The 22,973-nt window shown below is 36.2% G+C and overlaps 1 protein-coding gene across 4 annotated transcripts in view; it reads left to right on the top strand.

Moving 5' to 3' along the window:
- Positions 1 to 16,078: 16,078 nt before the first annotated feature.
- The window catches only part of LOC105254406 (LIM/homeobox protein Lhx3), a 44,080-nt gene continuing 37,185 nt past the window's right edge, over positions 16,079 to 22,973 (top strand). For all 4 annotated transcript variants that reach the window (XM_025413207.1, XM_025413206.1, XM_025413205.1 and 1 more), the window contains exon 1: positions 16,079 to 18,544. In XM_025413207.1, coding sequence (XP_025268992.1) covers positions 18,259 to 18,544 — 286 coding nt within the window. In that variant the 5' untranslated portion in view covers positions 16,079 to 18,258. The remainder of the gene's footprint in view (positions 18,545 to 22,973) is intronic.

The following is a 22,973-nucleotide window of genomic DNA, read 5'->3' as shown; positions in this document are numbered from 1 at the left end:
CAAGTTTCTTTTTTTTGTATTTACTTTGAATTTTTTTTTAGTTTATTATATTATATTTTTCTCTTACTTCTAAAGCACAATCGCGTGATATATTCTATTAAAAGAAAATCTAGTACAAACTTCATCTAAAATTAGCCCAAGTATTGCATAAGAAAATGATAATGAATCACTATTCAGACTGTTACAATGTGATTTGAGATAATAGACAAGTTTTAGTCTGAATTTCATTGAACAAATTAAAAGAAAAAAAATTGTTTGACAATAGATTATCAATTTAAATTTAAATCTTAGAAATTCAGTGACTTGAATAACGAATTTAGATATTTTTTGAGGAATATTAGCATCTTATTTTTTTTAACCGAAATTATCAATCGATTGAGTTATATTTAAAAGAAATTTTATTAGCATTGGAAGAAATGACAATTAAGAGATAATCATGTCTTTTTTGCATCTGATCTGATTACACATTCTAATCGATTGATAATTCCTATCGAAAGAATACAAGATACGAACTTCAAGAAATATACATATATATTATTGAAATAAGCGCTATTTAAATATCAAGTTCACGGATTTCCCTAATTTCTGAAAGAAACAATATACGAAAACGTTGAAAGAGCGATGGAGGATAAAGCGCGGTAACATGGCATACCACCATAAAGATCTGACAAGAGAATAGAGAGCCATCGGTTAATCCGCAAGACTGTCGACCGCGAAAGATGAATGTTCGATGTACGAACCACCTGCTTTGACGGCGAGCGTTAAATCCGTAAAACCCCACTAAATATTCGCCGAATCCGTGAAATGCCCGCAGTGCACGCTTGGGGCGATCAGGCCAATTGGCAGGCCGCCAAATGAAATGTATATCCGAGATAAATCTCCCTATCTCGACATCGTACGGGTTTTCGGAGTATGCAGCTCCTTATTTCAGGAATATTATAATGCGTAAAGTCTATGCTGGATCATTTGACATACCATATATTTGTTATAATTTTTATATTTATATTTGTTATAATTTGAACATTTTTGTGAAGAAACAGTTATATATTTTCTTCTTGCTTCTTTTTCAATATAAAAATTAATTATTGGAAAAAAATATATATATTTACAGTGATATCGAAATCTACAAATATTAACACGTAATAATAATGTAGTAATGATCTTTCGATTATGCGTGATCGAATCTAATTTATAATAATGCAACGGCAACTTGCTCGAAGAAACTCGGGATTGCGTAAGTCAAATGACAGATGGGATCGTGCTAATCCACCATTATCGTTAGCAATGATCGTCAGCTCGATCCTGAATACAGTCCTTTTGTATTCGCGAGGTTTAGGGATCGACACTGTAATCGGGTTCAATGCTTCCAGCAATCGTATGAGTCACAACATAGATTCCGTGTGGTGGATCTTATTGTAAATAAAATAAAAAACCACCGATTTAAATATCTAATTTAGGAGCGTGCATTCTGTTTATCATTATTACATCAATTACATTTTATTTCATCCGAAAACCTAAGCGCAAATTTTTGTTTTATATTTGAAAGGATTTTTTGAAAAAAATAGATGAATATTTTTAAAAGCTCGTCCTCAATCGTCTTTCTCCGATATAATTATTCTAATATTTACGAGGGATAAAACTGACTCAAATAGATTAACAAAATATTAAAATTATTTTTTTCTAGTTTAATTATTCTCGATTATCAATTTCTTTTCTTTTAATGATTTTTTTCAAAAAGATATCTAATTAATTTATATTTTGCCTTATAATATTATGTGCACTTTTTCAATTATTATATATCAAATAAATCAAAATGAAAGAATTAGGTTTTTTTAACGTCTCTTAATAAAAGAGAGATATACATTTATTTTATCATGTAGTACATTTCTAAATTTCCTGCTTGAGAAGCAGTGGACTGAGAATTGTAGAATAGAGATCAATACGGACGATGATCCTCCGCGGCTTACCACGTAGTGTAGGATCAAACATTGGCGTCCTTGCTTTAGCCAGCGACCTGGCAGTAACAAAGGGTCCATGTCCCTGAGGGGCTTCTGCGTTTTGTCCTCGGAGGATCGTCAGTTTTACCCTCGTCAATATCCAGGGGGTTGAACGTTTAAATTATTCATAAACATAGTCAAGTGATTTGTAAAATATGACTTACTATTGCTCTCGACAAGTTTCTCGCTCTTAATTCGATTTGCGTTCTCATCCAGATCCTTATGACACATTCTTTAAAAAAAATATTTTAAATAAATATTCTATATGTAAATATATATAATAAAGGAGAGAAAAGCATAAACAATATCAAATAATATTTTTTAGAAAAGCAATTTATTTTTTATCAAATAGATTACAATTTGCGCATAGTTATACATATGTATAATTAAAGTATTTTTTAATTTTTTAATTTGAGAATTTCAATTACCATTTTGCGTATAAATGATGAAAGATTCTGAAAATTTCTAAAAGTAAAATTTTTAATTTTTTACTGAACATTATATTAATAGTGTATATCATGTTATATCATTGGATATATTTTTTACTATCGTTCGTGTAAAAGATATGGAATGATATATTTGAAGAGAGTTACCGATACAGCGTAAATTAATCTAATATATATAATATCATATCAACTGAATAAAAATATAGATCTAAATAAATATGAATCTACATTTTAATTAATTATATTGCTTTTTCGTTATATGCATACTTATTATTTTACATATTATACAATATTAATTAAATGAAGTCAAAAATTAAATAACGTCAGTATACAAACATCGTAATAATAATTGAACATAAATAAGAGTCAATATTAATAATAAATCATATTAAGCGCGTGACATATTGAGTTTTATTTATTTTTATTTGCAACATTAATTATTGCGTATAAATTTGTTTACTTTTTATTATATACTTGCGCGAGTGTACCTGTTTAAAATATACAAAAATTAATATTAATTTTTGCATATTATTATATTAATTTTTTTAAACAGGCGCACTCGTATAATAAAAAATAAACAAATTTATATGCAATAATTTATGTTACAAATAAAAATAAATGAAACTCAATATATCACGCGCTTAATATGATTTATTATTAATTGATTTATTTATGATCAATTATTATTACAATGTTTGTATACTGACGTTATTTAATTTTTAACTTTATTTAATATATATCATATTAATATAGTATTTAACTGCCAGTATTTACATTTCATTTTTAACGACGCACTTTGTGCGGGTACAACCCCGTCAGAGCTCCCTCCCCCCCGTGCAGACATCGTATCAGTTAAGCCACCCCTAGCTAGCTAGTGATCTAATTTAATTGACACCATAATAGCGAGCCTGTACGGCCGTTAGACTCTTCGGGGCACGGTCTTCGTGTCGAGGGATGAAAATATAAGGGCGGTTAGCCGGGGCGAGACGCATGGGGCGAAGACAATTGAATTTCATGGGGGTTTGGTCGCTTAACCAGTTAATTGGTTTGTTCATGTTACTCAAAGTGTATAACTTTTCTCGCCGTGGCGCCGTGCTTGATCACTTCCACTAGATCACAGTCCACCGGGTGTACTCGATACTTTCAAATTGTATAACAATTGTACCTGGGGACAAAAATTTGATTGACAGAACAACTCATTATTTGTCGTGCAAAATTTTAACATTTAACATTAGATCATACTTATCGTTCTATTAAAATTCACCTCTAAGATTAAGATGTAAAAAATGTAATTTTTAATACATCATTCAATGTGAAATGAAGGTAAACATGGAAGGAATCATATGCTCATTAATGACTAGAAAATAATTTCCCGAAAGAATTAAAAATTATATAAATATTTCTCTCCCAGTCGACTTTGTAAGGATTTTTCTTCCCTCTTTTTTAGATTCGACGGAATACCGTGGTAGTTTTCCGAGCACCGAGAGTGAAAGAGCCGTATTTGCTGGAGCGATTACATCCGTCCACGAGAAAACTCCGCTTCTGCGAAATGCCGGCGAGGTAAATGAATTCTGTTTTTCCCGTTGGTCTTCCACAAGAGAGAAACCGTGGCCCTTTACGACGCTTTCATGAGAAGTGAATATTTAACTTTACGTCTTGCGGGTTAAAAATGCTGACCCGCAGCGTGCGCGGCAGAGGTTTAAGAAAGTTGCCGAACCACAGCGATAAAAGATAACGGCTTATAAAACTTCCCAAAGTTTCACCCAAGTAGAGTACACGCGGGCTTGCGCAGCGAAATTGTTTTCTCAATTAAAAAGTTCTTAAGACTGTTTAAGGAATAAGGAATTTTTTATCCATAAAGGTGGATAAGGGAGAGAGAAAAAAATGTCGCGTCAATTTCTCTCGGTTGATTCAAATAAATAAATATTAGATACATTTAACTGAAACATAGACTGCTTTATGAAACAATGATATCTTAATCCACGTTTTAATATCTTTAATAGAATATAAATTATTTTCATGCATATCATTGTGTTATATTTGTGTAATCCTTCCGAAAATAGATGCAATAGCAAAGTGAAAGTAATTCGTTTATGTGAAACGAAAAATAAAATAAGGATGTTTTTTTTCATAATTTTATAAGATGCATTCATTTATCAATGAAATGCTTTTCGTTTGATTTATTATTTGCTAGATATGATTTCCCTTAAAACGCCGTTCTATTTTTTATATAGTTTAAAATAATATCAGAATAGAAAAGAGTATAAAAAATTCCATATATTAAACTCTCCCTTAAATGTTAATGCAATACAAGAAAGAGCTCATCAGTTAGTAATCTCGAGCACTGCTGTATCCTATTCAATCAGAGTAATATTGAAATTGTTTTATACCGAGTGTAGGAAAAATATCGAGTATCATTACGTATAATTTTAGATAAAATATTTACAAACTTTTATTTGTTTATAATTGCAATAAATAAGAAAGCTTCGAAAGGGCTCGATTTCATCTTAATCTTCTGTTTACTGGACAGCTAACGCTTTAATCAACTAAATCCCGCTATGTCTGTATATTTAAGTTACGTACATCTTCAATCAATGAAATAGAAACGATATATTGTGTAATACAACAAAACGATGAACGTTTCTAGTTGCTCTAATTAATCTTAATTAATTTGTGGAAAAAACAGCTTGTATCAATAATTCTTTTTAAAAGCAAAAAGAGATAATATTGCGTCGTAAATTGATAAAATGGATAAATTATAGGCCCATATATGTTAATTTTTAAATCAGCATTTTTCAAAAATTTCTCTTTATTATTAAAACCCACTAATAATAAAATAAAATATGATATGTATGCAAATACCGCGTAAATGGAACCGAATATCGTATCTCGACATGTCACAATTGAAAACTTAACGCGGCTAGAAATCAAGCTCGCCGAATTTCTCTGCAATCGTGATGAAGAGATTCGCGAGCGCCGACGAGAGAATTGCCTGATATGGATGTCAAAGGGAATACAATATGGCGTCGCTTCGCAAAGCACACCCAGTGTCTGATTAACGATTGCATTATTTCGACGCCGATCTAATGACCTCCAATCTGGCGCTCGTTCGGCTTCTGCAATATTAAAGATGGAATTAATGAAGTCGCGGCCGGGAGACCTCGGTTTATTAGCTTTTAATAAAGGAAGCTCGTAAGAAAGAGGAGGAAAAAGAGAGAGAGAGAGAGAGTTTTCGCCAAAGCGTTGAGAAGAGAAGAAGCCCTCGCGGCTGTACCTTTAATCTGTTCCTTAGTCGCGCTAGTTTCCTTTGATCTTCGCTGAAAGTTCGCCCGGAGCAGTTCGGCGCGCATAAACAGGACTCGTTCCGGTTAAAAAGTCAAATAAGACCGGATTAAAGTGCGTTAATCAAAAAGCTTCTTTCTCGGATATCACGATCAAGAACTCTGGAAGACGTTACGAATTATGTATCAAAAGGTGCGCTCTATTACATGGCAGTAGTTATATAACTACTGCCAATTTCGTATGATTGCGTCGGCGAAAGAAGGATAATATTGTAGTCCTCGAAATTTCGTTGATGATATAAAGATAATATTTTTCATGACAATAGCGAGAGAGAGAGAGAGATACATATTTACACGGAGTTAGTTAAATAGATGTGTCGAGGTAGGAAGAAGCGAAAGTAGAGAGGACGAGAGAACGATGTAGAATACGTTCTCTCTTTCGGGTGTAAACGAACTGAAGGGGAGACGACTACGGAAGAACAGGGGGGAAAAAGAACAACGCTGTAGATAGGTAGACAGAGGAGAAGAATGCCGATGGTGGCATCGTAAATTCCTGCGAACAGCCCGCGTAAAATATAGAAGTGGCTACGTTCTGCATATGTCATCCGTGCTCTTTCTCGCCCATCGCTCGCGCGCACGTGTTAACGCAAAGAAAAAGAGATAAAAAGAGCGAGAGAAAGAGACGAGGGAGAAGAAGACGCGTGAAACCGGGGGCTTGGGGGAGAGGAAAGCGGCGCGAGGAGAGGGAGGAAAGAGGCGCGAAAAGGAGCGCGGGGGTGCAAATCGCGGAAACGTTTGGCGCGCAAAAGAGAGCACATGCTCAATGGGAGGGTGGAGGATATGGTATGTATGCGGCTGCACCGACGAAGCCGGTATTGGAGAGGACAGAACAAGATGGGCCACGCGAGAACGTGGTATCGGACGGAGGGAGGGAGGGACGAATGGATGGGTGGATGGATGGATGGATGGACGGACGCGCGGAAAACGCGCACGAATTTGTTTGCCCTTTTTCGACGAGGAGAGGCAGCCGGCTCGTATCGATTCGGCGCCCCGTTGTCATTCGTGTATTAACGCTCGTAGCATCGCTCGTAGAATTATTCGGAATAAAATTCGGGAATTTATAAGCACGCGGGATATCTTTCCTCACGATGTCTGCAATTTCGGAGATGCACGGGGATCAATGTCAATCAAACCGAAAGAATTCCGGATGAAATTTACGTGATTCTAATTTTCTACCTGATCTACTTTTGATCGTTTCTAAATTTAGAAGAGAATAATGGATCTCTGGAGGATTCTAATTTGAAAATTTCGCGATTTAAATTATAAAGAGCGCAATCAGAACGATTCGATGATTAAGATTCTAATACGATTTTCTTGTCTAGAATGCTATTGATTTTTAGTTTGTATGTTAATGCAGAAATTTTTGCGTTAAAATTGCACTAACATATTTACAACAAAAAGAAAATAATTTGTAGAATTAACAATAACAAAATAATAACATAAATAATAACAAAATTGTACGGAAGAGATAGATGACATACATATACGGAGTACAAAAATATTATATTTTTTATCTTATAATGTACAACATTACTCCGGAAATTTTCACAAAAATAAAAGAATGAAAAATTATTTATAACAATAGCTTTTACATAAAAGAATCATCTCTAACATCATTATTTTCTAAGTAACGAGTCTCAGATTTCCTGTGTTTCATAGAGTTTAAATGAAAGAACAAATGAAATATATGGTAAGACGCATAATATTTTTTTATTATGAAATGGAATAACATTATCACGTTTATCACGTTAAGTCACAGATAACGATAATCAAGCGGATCCAAGAGATTAACGCGTCGCAAAATTTCCTTGAACGCTTCTCTCGACGCATAGGACTATTTATCGTCTTCCATTCTCTAATCGCGTACGGTTCGCAGGCTTGGATTGACTTGAAAAAAATGTAGAGCACGTTGACGTGAGAGCCAGGGAAGAAGAGACGAGAGGATATCGAACCGGCGAGGCCAGAGAGGCGGAGTTGCCCCGCCGGGTTACCATGGGAACGTGACACTCTCTTTCGGGCTTTTCGAGCTTTTCGAGCTTTTCGTGCCGTTCGTTCTCGCGTTAACCGTCGCACGTTATCCGTTTCCGTTTTGCAACGCGCCCCGATATCCAGGTATCGCGCGATTCCCTCTTCGCGTACTTGGGAAAAAGGTTAATCACCGCGCACGACTTGTTTTGCAGCGAGAATCTCTACCGACAAACTGCTATGCAACTTCTTCGCAGCAAAGTATGTTTGTTGTCATGTTATTTATTATTTATATCAAAACTCTTATTGTATGCATAAAAGTTTTAACAAAAATAATTGAACTTACTAATAAATGTATATATTTTTTTATTTAGAGATATTTATTTATGATTCGTTGAAAACATATGTGAATTTGTAGAACTGAAAATAACGATGATATCTCGATTAGATTTATATTACGGTAAAAAATTATTTGTTTCATATTATGATAAAATAATATTTATTTAAAAAGAAATAATAATATTTTCTTTCATATAAGGATATTGCATCGATAAACATTTGCAGAGTAAGTGTTATTTTGACGGTTACTTGATAAATTCAATCTCTAAAACATCAAAATGATTTCTTTTAAAGAGACAAGAATTATCGTAAAATCGAGGAAAAAAAAGTGAAAAATATCCACGCGTATCAATTATAAAATTAATAAAGTAGCCAATAATTCGGCTGATAATTGTGTGTGTGTGTGTGTTGTAATAATTTATATTACATCTCTACATAATTTATCTCGAAAAAATTAAATTAGGAAGTATTATTAAATTAATTTTATTTTACAACTGTTAAAGCAACAAGATAAATTCAAAAAGAACGCACTGATAAAACAATTATATTATTATATCAACATATTTTTCGCGATCTACATATTCCATTTTATTTCTGCACTCTCCCCCCCCCCCCTCGTCAAATTAAATTAAATTTCAATATTTACAGTAGTGGGAAACGCGAACTACAATAACGTCCGCTGCAAGCTATGAATTTTATATAACCGGATTAAACGTTTTCGAGTGTACCGTCGTTTACTTGGTTAGTTCGTGATTCTATGAAATCATGTACGACATGACCAGAACGGGAGGGTTAAGGGTTAAGATCCGTAATACACGTCCAGAATTACGCGCGAGTGACTTTGAAGCCGGTCGCGCGAAACGCGACGAAAGTCCTCGACGTCTCTTTCCTACTTTCTCTCTCTTTCTCCCTCGATGACGCGAGAGTCTGCGACTGTTACGTTGGTCCGAGGTCGAGAAATGTAGCAGGTTTAATTTCGTTGAGTGCACCCAACGACCGATCCGGTCGCCCCCGCGTGTCCGCCCCCGCGGGTGCGAACACACGCGTGCACACACGAGAGAGTTAAGCGAATGGGAGCGACACGTGGGTGTACGTTATAACAATCCTTATGCATGTATACGTGCACGCTGCATCGTTTATACCATAGGATGTCTCGGAATTTTCGCAATTTTAATTACAAATCCTTGCATCAGTTCAGGACGAAGTTTCTTTAAATTAATATCGCGAATATGATTGAAAGTGAAAAAGAACTTTTGACAACTCTTGATTAAATAATAATGTACCTATTCATTTCCTAACACATTTACTTAAAATCGACTTTCCTTTCTCAGAATTTTAAATGAAATGCCACACGCATATCTTTAATAAAATTTCAAATGATAAATGATAAATGATTCTTCCAAAAATTTCTTCAATGCACATGCGTATCCTCTTTCTCAGTGTTAAATAATTCCGTAATGGACAGCGTACAAAAATAATTGCAAAAAAACAGTTTTTTTTTTTATTATCATTTTATAATTTAATATTTAGGAAAGATGTGCGTACCCCTAGGTGCACGCTGCATCGTTTATACGATAGGATGTCTCGCAATTTTCGCAATCGTAATTTTAATTACAAATCGTTGCATCAGTTCAGGACGAAGTTTTTTTAAATTAATATCACGATTAAAAGTGAAAAAGAACTTTTGACAACCTTTGATTAAATAATAATATACCTATTGATTTCCTAGCACCTTTACTTAAAATCGACTTTTCTTCCTTAGAATTTTAAATGAAATGGCACACGCATATCTGTAATAAAATTTCAATAAATAATAAATGATTTTTTCAAAAATTCCTTTTACACACATATACGTGTTCTTTTTCTCATTGTTAAACAATTCCGTAACTGACAGCGTACAGAAACAATTGCGATTTTTTTTTATTATCATCTTATAATTTAATATCTAGGAAAGATGTGCGTATCCCTAGGTGCACGCTGCATCGTTTATACCATAGGATGTCTCGCAATTTTCGCAATCGTAATTTTAATTACAAATCGTTGCATCAGTTCAGGACGAAGTTTTTTTAAATTAATATCACGATTAAAAGTGAAAAAGAACTTTTGACAACCTTTGATTAAATAATAATATACCTATTGATTTCCTAGCACATTTACTTAAAATCGACTTTCCTTCCTTAGAATTTTAAATGAAATGGCACACGCTATCTGTAATAAAATTTCAATAAATAATAAATGATTTTTTCAAAAATTCCTTTTACACACATATACGTGTTCTTTTTCTCATTGTTAAACAATTCCGTAACTGACAGCGTACAGAAACAATTGCGAGTTTTTTTTATTCTCATCTTATAATTTAATATCTAGGAAAGATGTGCGTATCCCTAGGTGCACGCTGCATCGTTTATACCATAGGATGTCTCGCAATTTTTGCAATCGTAATTTTAATTACAAATCGTTGCATCAGTTCAGGACGAAGTTTTTTTAAATTAATATCACGATTAAAAGTGAAAAAGAACTTTTGACAACCTTTGATTAAATAATAATATACCTATTGATTTCCTAGCACATTTACTTAAAATCGACTTTCCTTCCTTAGAATTTTAAATGAAATGGCACACGCTATCTGTAATAAAATTTCAATAAATAATAAATGATTTTTTCAAAAATTCCTTTTACACACATATACGTGTTCTTTTTCTCATTGTTAAACAATTCCGTAACTGACAGCGTACAGAAACAATTGCGATTTTTTTTTATTCTCATCTTATAATTTAATATCTAGGAAAGATGTGCGTATCCCTAGGTGCACGCTGCATCGTTTATACCATAGGATGTCTCGCAATTTTCGCAATCGTAATTTTAATTACAAATCGTTGCATCAGTTCAGGACGAAGTTTTTTTAAATTAATATCACGATTAAAAGTGAAAAAGAACTTTTGACAACCTTTGATTAAATAATAATATACCTATTGATTTCCTAGCACATTTACTTAAAATCGACTTTCCTTCCTTAGAATTTTAAATGAAATGGCACACGCTATCTGTAATAAAATTTCAATAAATAATAAATGATTTTTTCAAAAATTCCTTTTACACACATATACGTGTTCTTTTTCTCATTGTTAAACAATTCCGTAACTGACAGCGTACAGAAACAATTGCGATTTTTTTTTATTCTCATCTTATAATTTAATATCTAGGAAAGATGTGCGTATCCCTAGGTGCACGCTGCATCGTTTATACCATAGGATGTCTCGCAATTTTCGCAATCGTAATTTTAATTACAAATCGTTGCATCAGTTCAGGACGAAGTTTTTTTAAATTAATATCACGATTAAAAGTGAAAAAGAACTTTTGACAACCTTTGATTAAATAATAATATACCTATTGATTTCCTAGCACATTTACTTAAAATCGACTTTCCTTCCTTAGAATTTTAAATGAAATGGCACACGCTATCTGTAATAAAATTTCAATAAATAATAAATGATTTTTTCAAAAATTCCTTTTACACACATATACGTGTTCTTTTTCTCATTGTTAAACAATTCCGTAACTGACAGCGTACAGAAACAATTGCGAGTTTTTTTTTAATTATCATCTTATAATTTAATATCTAGGAAAGATGCGCGAACCCCTAGATGCACGCCGCTTATGTGTTTACATCTGAGTACCATATACAATGCATTTGTGGCAAGATAAATTTATATGAACGTACTGACTGAATATATATGGAAAGTCATGAACTCTCGCCGTGCGGTAATATATATGAATACGCAAGAATGAACATAGTAGGTGTGGGATCAAGTGTACTACGCACAAAGTACACAACATACATACAAGCAATTCGTAAATGCTACGAGCTGCAATCAAAACAACATGTATATTGCATGTTTAATGAGCTTTACTCCTACAGTCAAAAACCGATTAATTTTATACAGCCTGTGTCAATATAATTAAATACGCATCATATGGTATACTCTTTTAATTTAATGTAGGAAAGTACAATATTATGGTGTGAGAAAATGAAGGAATCCATAACTTCCATGTATCGTAAACATATAACTTGATCTTTATTATTTATCGTTTTCGCGCAATTTTCCGCGCGAAAAATCAGTTAAAATCCCGCGCAGCTTGTATGCGGTTTCCAGCAACGGGAATAAAAGGCAAGTCCAGGTCTACGGCCAAGTTGGACAACATACAGAGAATGTCCCGTAGCACTGATTCACCTAGGTACAATAAAAATATATCTCGCTACACACAGCGTTCCGAGCACAGAATCAACCCCTGTCGAGGGGCTGTAGTGGGGGGTGGCGGCGGCGGCCGCGACGGCGACGACGGTGGTGGCTTAAACCACCCCGTACACGCCCGACGCTCGAGGGGTAGGTTGGACTTGGGTTGGCCGACCAGCCCGTGGCCGCCATTATTGACCATCGGTCTTGATTAGCGCTTGATACTATCCCGTCCGGTTTTCTTTTACGGAACCTTGGACGTGTCCGCGGAAGTCCGGGCCTTTTTCTCGCGCCATCCATGTCCCTTCTCCCCCTTCGCATGTTATTAATAATACGGCAGTGTGATTTATTGTCCACGCTACAGGCACGTAACTGGGTTAAAGAATTGCTCGGATATTTCATTATAAAGATTGCATTATTCCATAAAACGCGTTAATTATGGATTTGGAATAATGAGAAAAGTAGATTAAAAATTGTAGACTTCACTTTTTTAACTTTGATGCATGTTTCTTCAGAATAAAAATTTTCTAACTTGTAATAGAAAATTTTAATTTCTTAAACGGTATTAAAAATCTCTTTAATATTAATTTGGAATATGATTTTCATTATGAATTTGGATATGAGGAAAATCTAGAAATAAATACGATATAAAATTCGCGCAATTTTTATCTTTTGAACGTAATTCTCCGGAGATATACCGTTATTTATGCAATGATAGTTAAATATTTTTGTAACATCAGTGCGTGAGAAATGGAAATTAATGCTTTAATACTAAATCCAATGTGAGCCAGCTTTCCCGTAAAAATTGATGCAATAATATAATCTTTAAATTTCATGTTTATTATTTGAACATCGGTATAAAGTTAAAAGTATAATTACTTTTCTCATAAATAAATTTTACGACGCAGCACTTCTACTTGAATGATTGTTTATATAAACTTAAAATGTTTAAAAAGATACACAATTTTTATAATATTAATTAATAATGATTTCAATGTAACTAAGACATAATTTGCATATTGATGCCCATATGCATTGATATGTTGAACTTTTAAGCCATTGATGGGGAAACCGCTAGACTCTCATCTTTATAAAGTGAAGTGTCATAACCTGTAGGGTTATAACCACCTCTTTCCCTTTTCTCCTTCTATCTTCAAGTTTACAGCAATTTTCATATAGAAAACTTGTAAAAGGTTCATATTGATGACCCCGCTATAAACGTCGCGCTCGTATGTGCGTCGTCGATCTCACTCCCTATCGTCTCGTTTATATCGCAAAATCCGTATGCGGAAATAAAATATATTCGTGACAAAAATAAAATACAGGAATAGAAGTCTAGAAGCAGCATTACACACTTTTCGGATTTTTCTCGAGAGTGATTAGATATTAACTTTTAGATATAATAATACGATTAAAATATTATGATATTAATCTAATATATTAAATTGAGTTACTTCCATAGAGAAAATCACATATGTGTGAGCTCTGTATGTGTTAACATTGAAATTATTTTCAGTAATAACTGTAAATGAAATTGATATGAATAATTGCTAAGTTAAATAATCACAGAATCAATTTTTTAATCGATCAACATACAGTATTTTACTTTTTGATAAAAAGAAATTATATGTATATTCACGCAAGTCAAATTAAAGCTATTCAAATCAGTTTAATATTTTTCAACTGTTATAAAATATTATTACAATACGTCAGATGAATAAATAATGATACGTAAAATGTATCTTTGAACTGTTACATAATACCTATTATAATACATAAAATGAATTATTATACGTAAAAAGGGCTTTAAATGCTCTAAAATTTCTGAAATTGTATTTTACTTATTCTACATGTAGTTTGTACTAATTTGCACAAAGCCAACTAATTTGCAGAATCAATATTTATTAATTTATATGAAATAAATTTATATATATATATCTGTTTTTTTTATAAACTTTACTTATAAAATATGATGCAAGATATTCCACCGAAATGCATGTTAATGATAAAGATCTTCAAGATCTTTTCTGCATGTATATTTCTTGTACCTCTCGTGTTAATTTTCAAGATCGTTTGCAATCGTATATCGATCAACTTTGGTCGCTTACAATTTTTTTCCAACAAAGCTACAAGCGCAGTCCATTCCTCGCGCTCGAACGGGAAAGCTCCGCTGCGGCTCGTATCGTAAACCATCTCGAAATCTTGCGCGGGATCCTCGTACGTATCTCGAATATGCGTTCCCCACGCACGAAGCGAACGAAGGGGATGCGGACGCGCGCACGGGGCGCAGGCCCGAGACTCCCCCACCGGACGATCTCCCCCATTCGAGGTGGTGTCGGAACCGACGGCGGCGGCGGTCTCGGTGGTGGCCGAGGACGGTAGGTAGGGTGGCAACCTCTCCTTCGATAGCTGCGTACGCGATTTCGGACGGTACGTCCGGTGCGCGACCACCTCCACCTTCTGGCGGCGTCCTTCGTGCCCTCCGAGCGCCCGGTTGCTTCCGACCGGTGTGCTTACGTCAGGCCGAAGCCGGCTCCATAGTACTCTGGCACCTGCTAATCAAATAGTACATTCCACGATCGCGTCGACGCACGTCGCAAAGTCGAAGGATCCGTGCCTACTGTGCTGTTTCTCGAGGAAACTTCCTCTCCGGATAAGAGCTTCGAACACCTCGCTCGCCGATTGACTTGCCATCGCTTCTGTCAAAATTGAAAGAACTAATTTTAATAATATCTGATTGTGTTTGACGAGAGAAAACATTCGGGGACTTTGGAAGAATATTACTGTGCACCCAGCATCCGCAGGATTTTATCAGTGAGTGATTAAGTCAAGATGTGGAGACATCCCTGTGTTTCTAACTGTAACACTTGAAGATTCTAAGATCATCGAACAACAAAGTGAAAAAACGTCATTCAAAACTTGAAGAATAAAAATATCAAACAACTGAAAATCTTGACGAACCTCGCAGAGGTCCCTTCATTTCCAGCGTCTCTGTAGCTAGTCGCGAGATGCGAAGCTACGGGCGAGGACGATCGACGGCAGTCATCGACGAGAGTCATCGAACGCGCCTCTAGACGGCCCGGACCATCGCGAGGGAGGAGGGGAAGGGGATCGGATCCGATGAGAAGGAAAAAACGGTCGGGACAACGCGGCAGGTCGAAGATCGCGATCAGGAGGCCGGTGGAATTCGGCGTTTCTTATCGGCGGACGGCGAGGTTGACCGCATATTCGGTCCGAATCGCCGAACCGGGAGATCGACAACCGGCTAGATCGCTCGCGAGCCGTCGCGTTTTTCTCCGACGCGTCGGGCGGTCGATTCACGTCGGACAGGACGCGAGATTTACATCGACACGCGCGTAAAAACCATCGTCCCGCTACCGATCGCGGCCGCAGACAACAGATATCGATCCGGGGGAGGAGGATCGGAGATCGTTTAAGACGTTTAAGAGAGCCTCGGGAACGTCTCGAGTGTTATCGACTCTACGATCGAAAGAAAATTTGAGCCTCTTCGTGGAATACCAATCGGGATTACCGAGGATATTTCTGGCGCGAATGGCCGAGGGGAGATCGGAGAGGTACCCGAATAAGAAGTGGATGCGCTCGTGAAAAGCCTCGATATGAGTGGAATAAGAAACGAGTGACTTTAAAATGATTAGGAAGTAGGCAAGACGCTTGGTTGGCGAAAAAATACAGTGGAAATTAGGCAATTTTATAGACGTTTTAGTAAAAGAAAAATATAGTATATATATTGATACTTAATGTTAAAATCGGTATCTCGTTGTTAAACGGTAGAAATTAAAATACAGGCAAGAATTCTTATTCCTTAAATCGTTGATTCTCTTTCGATTTTAAGCGTAACAATTCCGCTTTTCGAAACATTTTGCGAGATTAGAACAGACATCACCGTCACGTCTTGCGCGTACCTTGTTTTGCAAACTTGAGGAGAAACGTCAGCGTCGTTTATCAAGACGAAGTTAAAGGGTAAACAATATCGATGCGAAATCGCGATTCGACGGACTCGAGAGAGATCGGCGCGATCGGTGCCGCGTATTCAAGGTTACGGTCAAGATAAACGAGATCTCGCGAGTGGTCTGATAAGCGGATCCCCCGACGAGTGCGTGGCTGGCTTCAGGCCTGCACGGACCCTGGAAGGCGCACAGTCCGTCGGCGATTTCCGGTTTCATCGAAAACATTGCGACTCGTGCTCGAGAAAGGTGACGTAAACTTTGCGCGATTGAAAACGTCGTCAGAGAGTTGTAGAGCAACAATAGAAATTCGAATCGGTCAAAGGAGGTGACGTGAACACGAGAAGAAATACAGGAGGAAGTGACATAAACTTGGCGCGATACGAATTTTTCAATTAATCGACTCAGTTTACTCATTGGTGTTGATTGTAACATGTGATCGTTCGCGTTTCGTCGACAATAGCAAGCACAAATAATCTAAGATCCAGTTATAAAAAAATAGAGAACGGCCAGTTTGCTGAATAATTTATAATGTTGTGCGATTAGGCGATGAATGTTTGACATGCCGAGTACATCGAGGTTGAGGATTAGAAAGACTCGACGTGCAAAAGACCGGAAATACGCTTATCGAGCGTGAATCGTTTCATTGACAATAAGCGGCTTGTGCGGTAGCGTTGGTGGAACTATTTACAAACGACTCATTCAAGTGCAATGAGCTCATAAACAAGTCGCGAGCGCAGAGAGCGTATCTGGTACAAAAGATGTTTCATGATCTCTTCGTCTAATAATCATGGAATAATCGCGGGAATTTCATTAAGAGACTGATCGCAATTCGCAGGGACTCTTCGAGTCAACGAATGATAGTTCGGTGATTGAGTGAGCGAAGTTAATCTTGAAAACTAAACAATATTTGTGTATAATTTGTTCGAGGGCGACTTTCCATGATTATCAAAGTTTTATGCTAGAGGTATAATAATTTTAGAGAAATTGTTTGCGCGAGAGTGTCATGAGAGCTTTCCCAGTATATGTGTTAGAATCAACGATGGAGATGATAAATAGGAACAAATCGGTGAGCTTCCGAAGCATCTTCAATGATCACGACGCTAAATCGTCAACTTCGACGGAACTCGTGTGACAGCGCGTAAAATATACTTTTTAACAAGAATCTTGTTCAACGCTGGACGGTCGTGCTCGAGTTTTCTATTAAATAAACGCTGCTTGTGTCAGGGGAACGATATCGCTCTTGGAAGTATCTTATACATCAAGTGAGCTCGCTAACTTTACGAGACATTCGAAATCAGTACATCGCGCAAGTTTGAATCACGCTGGGAGACGCAAACAGCGAATCTTTGAAAGAAACGTGCGGCTTCTTATCGTTCCATCCTCAGCATGGCAGCCGAAGTCGCTTCCTTCAATCCGAGGAGATAATACGGAAACTTAATTACAATATTTCACTCTTGGCGAGGAAAGAGAAAGTGCCTTGCTGCACGACTGTACTTCGTAATTCGTGAAAGTTCTTGACGCCAAGAAATCCCGCAATAATAACAAGCCTCTTCTTCATGTAATCCACATTGATGCATCCATCTCTGCCGAACCCAGGGACAATTCGAGAGAAGAAAAGAACCGCTCGACGCTCGCATGAGTTCTCTCTTAAACTGGAAACTGATGAACCACCTAGTTACCTTGGACGATAAGCGAGCCTCCCGTTGTCGACAGCCGTTGTTTCACAGCCGATAGAGACCGCGGGCGACGATCTCGCCATCCGCGAGAAGACGGGGGCGTAGGTGAACGTAGGGCGACCTCGTCGCCGGGAATTGCTGCTGACGCGATTGCACGACCTCGTTCTTAGACTGGAGCTGTACCTGCCGTACGCACCGCTGCCGGGGGGCGGCGGGATCCTCCCGGCGGTGAGCGGCAGCGGTGCCTCCGGCGGCTGTCGTCCGGTGCTGCTCGGCGGCGTCGACCTGTCGATGTCGGCGGCGGTGCAGCCGCCGGTCGCCGCGACGCTCCCGACGAGCCTGACCGGCAGCGGCCCGACGATCGCGGCCCACAATTCCCTGCACCACACATCCGGCGGCCTGGCCCTGCCGCTGGGGGCCGCGGGCCCCCCGGTGATGATGCCGCGTCCTCCGCCGGCGATGCCGCCGCTCGGGCCCGCGACGCTGCCGTCGGCCCATCAGGACGAGGATCTGGCCGACGCGGCGCCCAACCAGGATGTCCTGCTGGCGCTCCTCGCGAGGAACAAGAATCTGGAAGGTGAGTGACCGGCATGCGAGAAAAGAGAGCCGAGAAGAGGCTTTTTTTCAGAAGTTATACGACGGATATACGGCGAGTTAATTTGCGAATCTCTGCGTTAATCGAGCTTTCTAAATAATAAATCCAGAAGAGACAGGTCGCGATGTGAACGCAAAAATTCTATAAATCAGCGAAGATAATGAAAAGTCTATTTTTCTCTGGTTGAAAAAACCAGAACGACAAGATCACTTGAACGACAAAATTTATTACTTTGTTGTTCGTGTGTTAAATATCTTATTAAAGTGTGCAGAAAATGGTACCCAAGAAAAAGCATCGATGGGAAAGTTCTGTCTTTTTTAATAATTTTTTGAAAAGAAATCTTTTCATGGAGATAAATAAGCTCACGATGTGAACGCAAAAATTTTACAAATTAGCAAACATAATGAAAAATTTCTATTTTTCTCTCGTTGAAAAAATTACTTTGCAGCTGAAGAAGAGGCTTGAACGACAAAATTCCTTGAACAACAAAATTTATTACTTTGTTGTTCGTATGTTAAATATCTTATTAAAGTGTGCAGAAAATGGTGCATAAGAAAAAACATCGATGGGAAAGTTCTGTCTTTTTTAATAATTTTTTGAAGAAACAAATCTTTTCAGGGAGATAAATAAAGTCGCGATGTGAACGCAAAAATTCTATAAATTAGCAAAGATAATTAAAAATTTATATTTTTCTCTGGTTGGAAAAATTACTTTGCAGCTGAAGAAAAGGCTTATTTAAATTGCTTGAACGACAAAATTTATTACTTTGTTGTTCGTATGTTAAATATCTTATTAAAGTGTGCAGAAAATGGCACACAAGGATTTTCGAAAAGAGGAATATAAAAGGAAGAAGTGATAAAATGGAAGCTTGTAAAATGTAATTATTAAACGCTTAGAGTTTTATATAATTCGTTAATCATGAAACGCGACGTATCAGTAAATTGATAGACTGATACCTGCAAATCAGGTATTATCAGAGATTATTTTCATGCAGAGTATTAAGATTATACTAATAACTTATGCAACGCATATATATAGAGAGAAATAGGAAATTATACTATAAGGAAGATACATTTTCATTTCTTCAAGCATAAAAATTTTCACTTTTTTAATATAAAAGTACATCTATTTTATAAAAACAGAGCGATACGTTAAAGAAATCAGCCGGCAGAATGATGTATCGTTGCAGATACATGTTATATATGATACTCTCTTTTTCAAAAGTTACCTCATAAAATTATTATCAAGTCAATTATTCAACTTGTTGACGCTTAGGAAACATAATTCCGACATTTTTCCATTCAGTTAAAAGGACTATAAGTTAAAAATTTTACATCATAATATGTGCAAAAGTAAAATGTACGTGAAAAGAAACATACAATTTGAGATTTACATATGATATGAAAATACTATGTATTAAAATAATTCTAATAATTATTTTAATGTACATATTATTGTTACATAATATTTTATTGACAGATAAACACTTATCTTTACGATATGTACAATTGAACATATCTGAAAAGCACTTTTGTAAAAGTAAACTTATTCTCTTTTTACGACTCTCATATTAAACATGAAACATAAATATGAAATGCCTTGCCAATACAAACATCAGACTCCATTTAATTATTATCGCTCGGTTTTTCGTTACGTTCACTGACTTGGAAACGTATTTGCGACATTTATTTTCGAAATGCAAGTGGCAATCGCGATGGCAATTGTATCGGGGACAATTTACACGTTGAAACACTATGATTAACGACGAAATTAGTAACGAGATGGTTGACATTTATGCCAATTGTCGATCGAAACTCGATCGCAATTTCGCTCCTTCCGTTTATGGTATCTCTCTCTTTCGTTTGATATAATGTTCGCTTTCAATGACGTTTGATGTATCTCGTAATATCAGCTTGACTTGAAATTTTCACTTGAACGGTGACCACTTCTCGATAATGTCTTTCCATTAACGATCGATAAGATTAATGTCTCTATCTAAAGAGCCACTATCGTCATTCGTGCCACTGTCTTATTCTGTCAATACTATAACGTTGTAATTTCCGGAGCTAGACGAGACATATATACATGTTTTAGCACAATATTATTAAATATTTAGTGTATATATTATTATAAACTCGAAGATCCATGGTGCTAAAGATATAAATATATAACGTGTTCGCGTTTCTATTCTCTCTTTCGATATATTATTTTTGTCTTATTAGAGTTTTTTGTCTTATTAGAGTTAATATTACTAGATGTTATAATTACTAAATGTTTTATTTAAATCATGGAATCATCGTCTACAATGTAATATTAGAATACAATATATCTGAGGCTTAATTAATTTCGCGAAACGTGCGAAAACATATATTTTTTATCTATATTAAAATAATTAACTATGAGAAAGATGAAAAAGAATCGATTTAATCGATCTACAGTTGCCAAGTTGCCTAGATTATAATGTTATAAACCTTATCTAATACGCCATTCAACTCTGTTTCATATTTATTAATTTATTTTATTTATAAATCGCAAAAAATTGCTTAATATATTAGCTTAAAATATTTCCGAAAGAAATTTTGCAATTATTTCATTAGAAATTTATATATAAAAATCCGCTTTTTTACAGTGTCAATTGAATACTGTTTTTTAACGTTGCTTCTTAATGCAAAAAATATGTGTTTATCTCAGAAATATTTAAATTCATACTTTATCGCGTGTTATACTTCAGATAATCAAGCAAAAGTGAAGGTTAATTATCAGATAAAGAAATTTTATTTGTTTTTATATTTCTCTTCAAAATTTTTATAATTATTTATAATTATAAAAATTATTGATACTTCAACACACATATACATTCCTAAAAACAATGCATTTGAAAATTAATTTAACCAGAATATTAAACAAATGAGCGATATAGAATATCCTATATAATGAAAAATAATTTAAAACGGATGTATATTTTTGCTTTCAAATATACATGCTTTATATAAGTATCGGAATATCGATATAATAAATGTTGATGTATCGCTCTTAGATTTTAGACGTTCATTCGATTTTTACTCTCGTCGCATCTTAATCATATTCTTGCTTGCCATTTTCATTCTTCTCATTCGTCGCCACGCGCACTGCGACTTGTCCTCTGAGTTATTCATCCAGTCGATCTCGGTGAGTGGAGCAAGGTCGAAGCTTCCTAAATTATGAACATTCGCGGCCGGCGAAGACGATCTCGTGGTTATGCAACACGGAGTCGACGACCGATTTTCCGAATGAATATTCACGAAGGATCGCGTGAGTTTAACGATAATTAAGTTTACTACCCCGTAAACAGAGATTCGTGACCCCGTAACCCTTTTAAATTCCAATACGAGTCACATTTTCCGTTTGATGCAGACTTATAAACGAGATCCGCAACTGTATTGGAATTCTTTTGATTAATTAAACTGCTTAGCTCAGAGTTTCTCAACATCGTGAACATTTTTTTCCACGATCATACTTATAAGCAACAATCATTTTTTATCAATTATATTAAATAATAAAATTTATATATCTGTATATTTTAACATCGTTAAAATTCACATTCATCAAGTATGATATTTATTAATTTTAATATGAAAGTTTTTGTAGAATTTCGACCAAGTTGAATTGAAAATCTATCCACAAGACAAATACATGCAAAAGGCGTGCTTTTCTGGTCCACGAAAGATGCAAATTCTACGATACACTCCTAAAACTGTTATATAATGTTGCACGTGGCAAATTAAATATGACCGATCTTGAGATTGATAGGAACCGATTGACTTGTCTCGAAAAGATCGCGTGCAATGTCATCTTTAATTTCGTCAGATCGATGATTAGCATAATAATCACGATGCGAGGATTAATATCCATCGTGACAGAATGAATACGGGCGGACCGGAGAACCGATCAACTTCTGGCCGGCTAAGCGTTTCTGGGTAATAAAGAGAGCGTAATAGTTCGCGGCTCCGCTTTTGTTAAAAGGGCGCGGCGAGGGTGGCGGATATTTTAATAAGGTAAGTGCTGCAAGGCCGGTTGCTATGCCATTGGGGCGGTTTAATCATGTAATGTGTTCGGAGGCTCGGCCGTCCCGCAATCGATATACGGTATTGCTTCGGGCACGACGCGGCGCGTTACGTACGACGGGCTTAAATCCTACAACTAAACCACCCTGGAACTAAACCTAGTCGTGTAAGCCGCGTTAAATCTCCTCGCCGAGGGCTTCGCAAGGAGAGGATCTTGGTTTTCGGCTCACTGCTCTTGCAAATTGAACGTTATCGAGGCAAGACTCGCTGCACGTTTTATGTCACTCGCAATCCCTTATGACCGATTAATCGTACGGATGTGATTTTACTTTCACGTACTTTAGCGATGTAGCCTTCCTATCAAAGCT

This window comes from Camponotus floridanus, unplaced genomic scaffold (assembly GCF_003227725.1).
Source record: "Camponotus floridanus strain SB8 unplaced genomic scaffold, Cflo_v7.5 scaffold62, whole genome shotgun sequence".
NCBI classification, from domain to species: domain Eukaryota; kingdom Metazoa; phylum Arthropoda; class Insecta; order Hymenoptera; family Formicidae; genus Camponotus; species Camponotus floridanus.
This window is presented reverse-complemented; position numbering and strand designations above follow the sequence as displayed.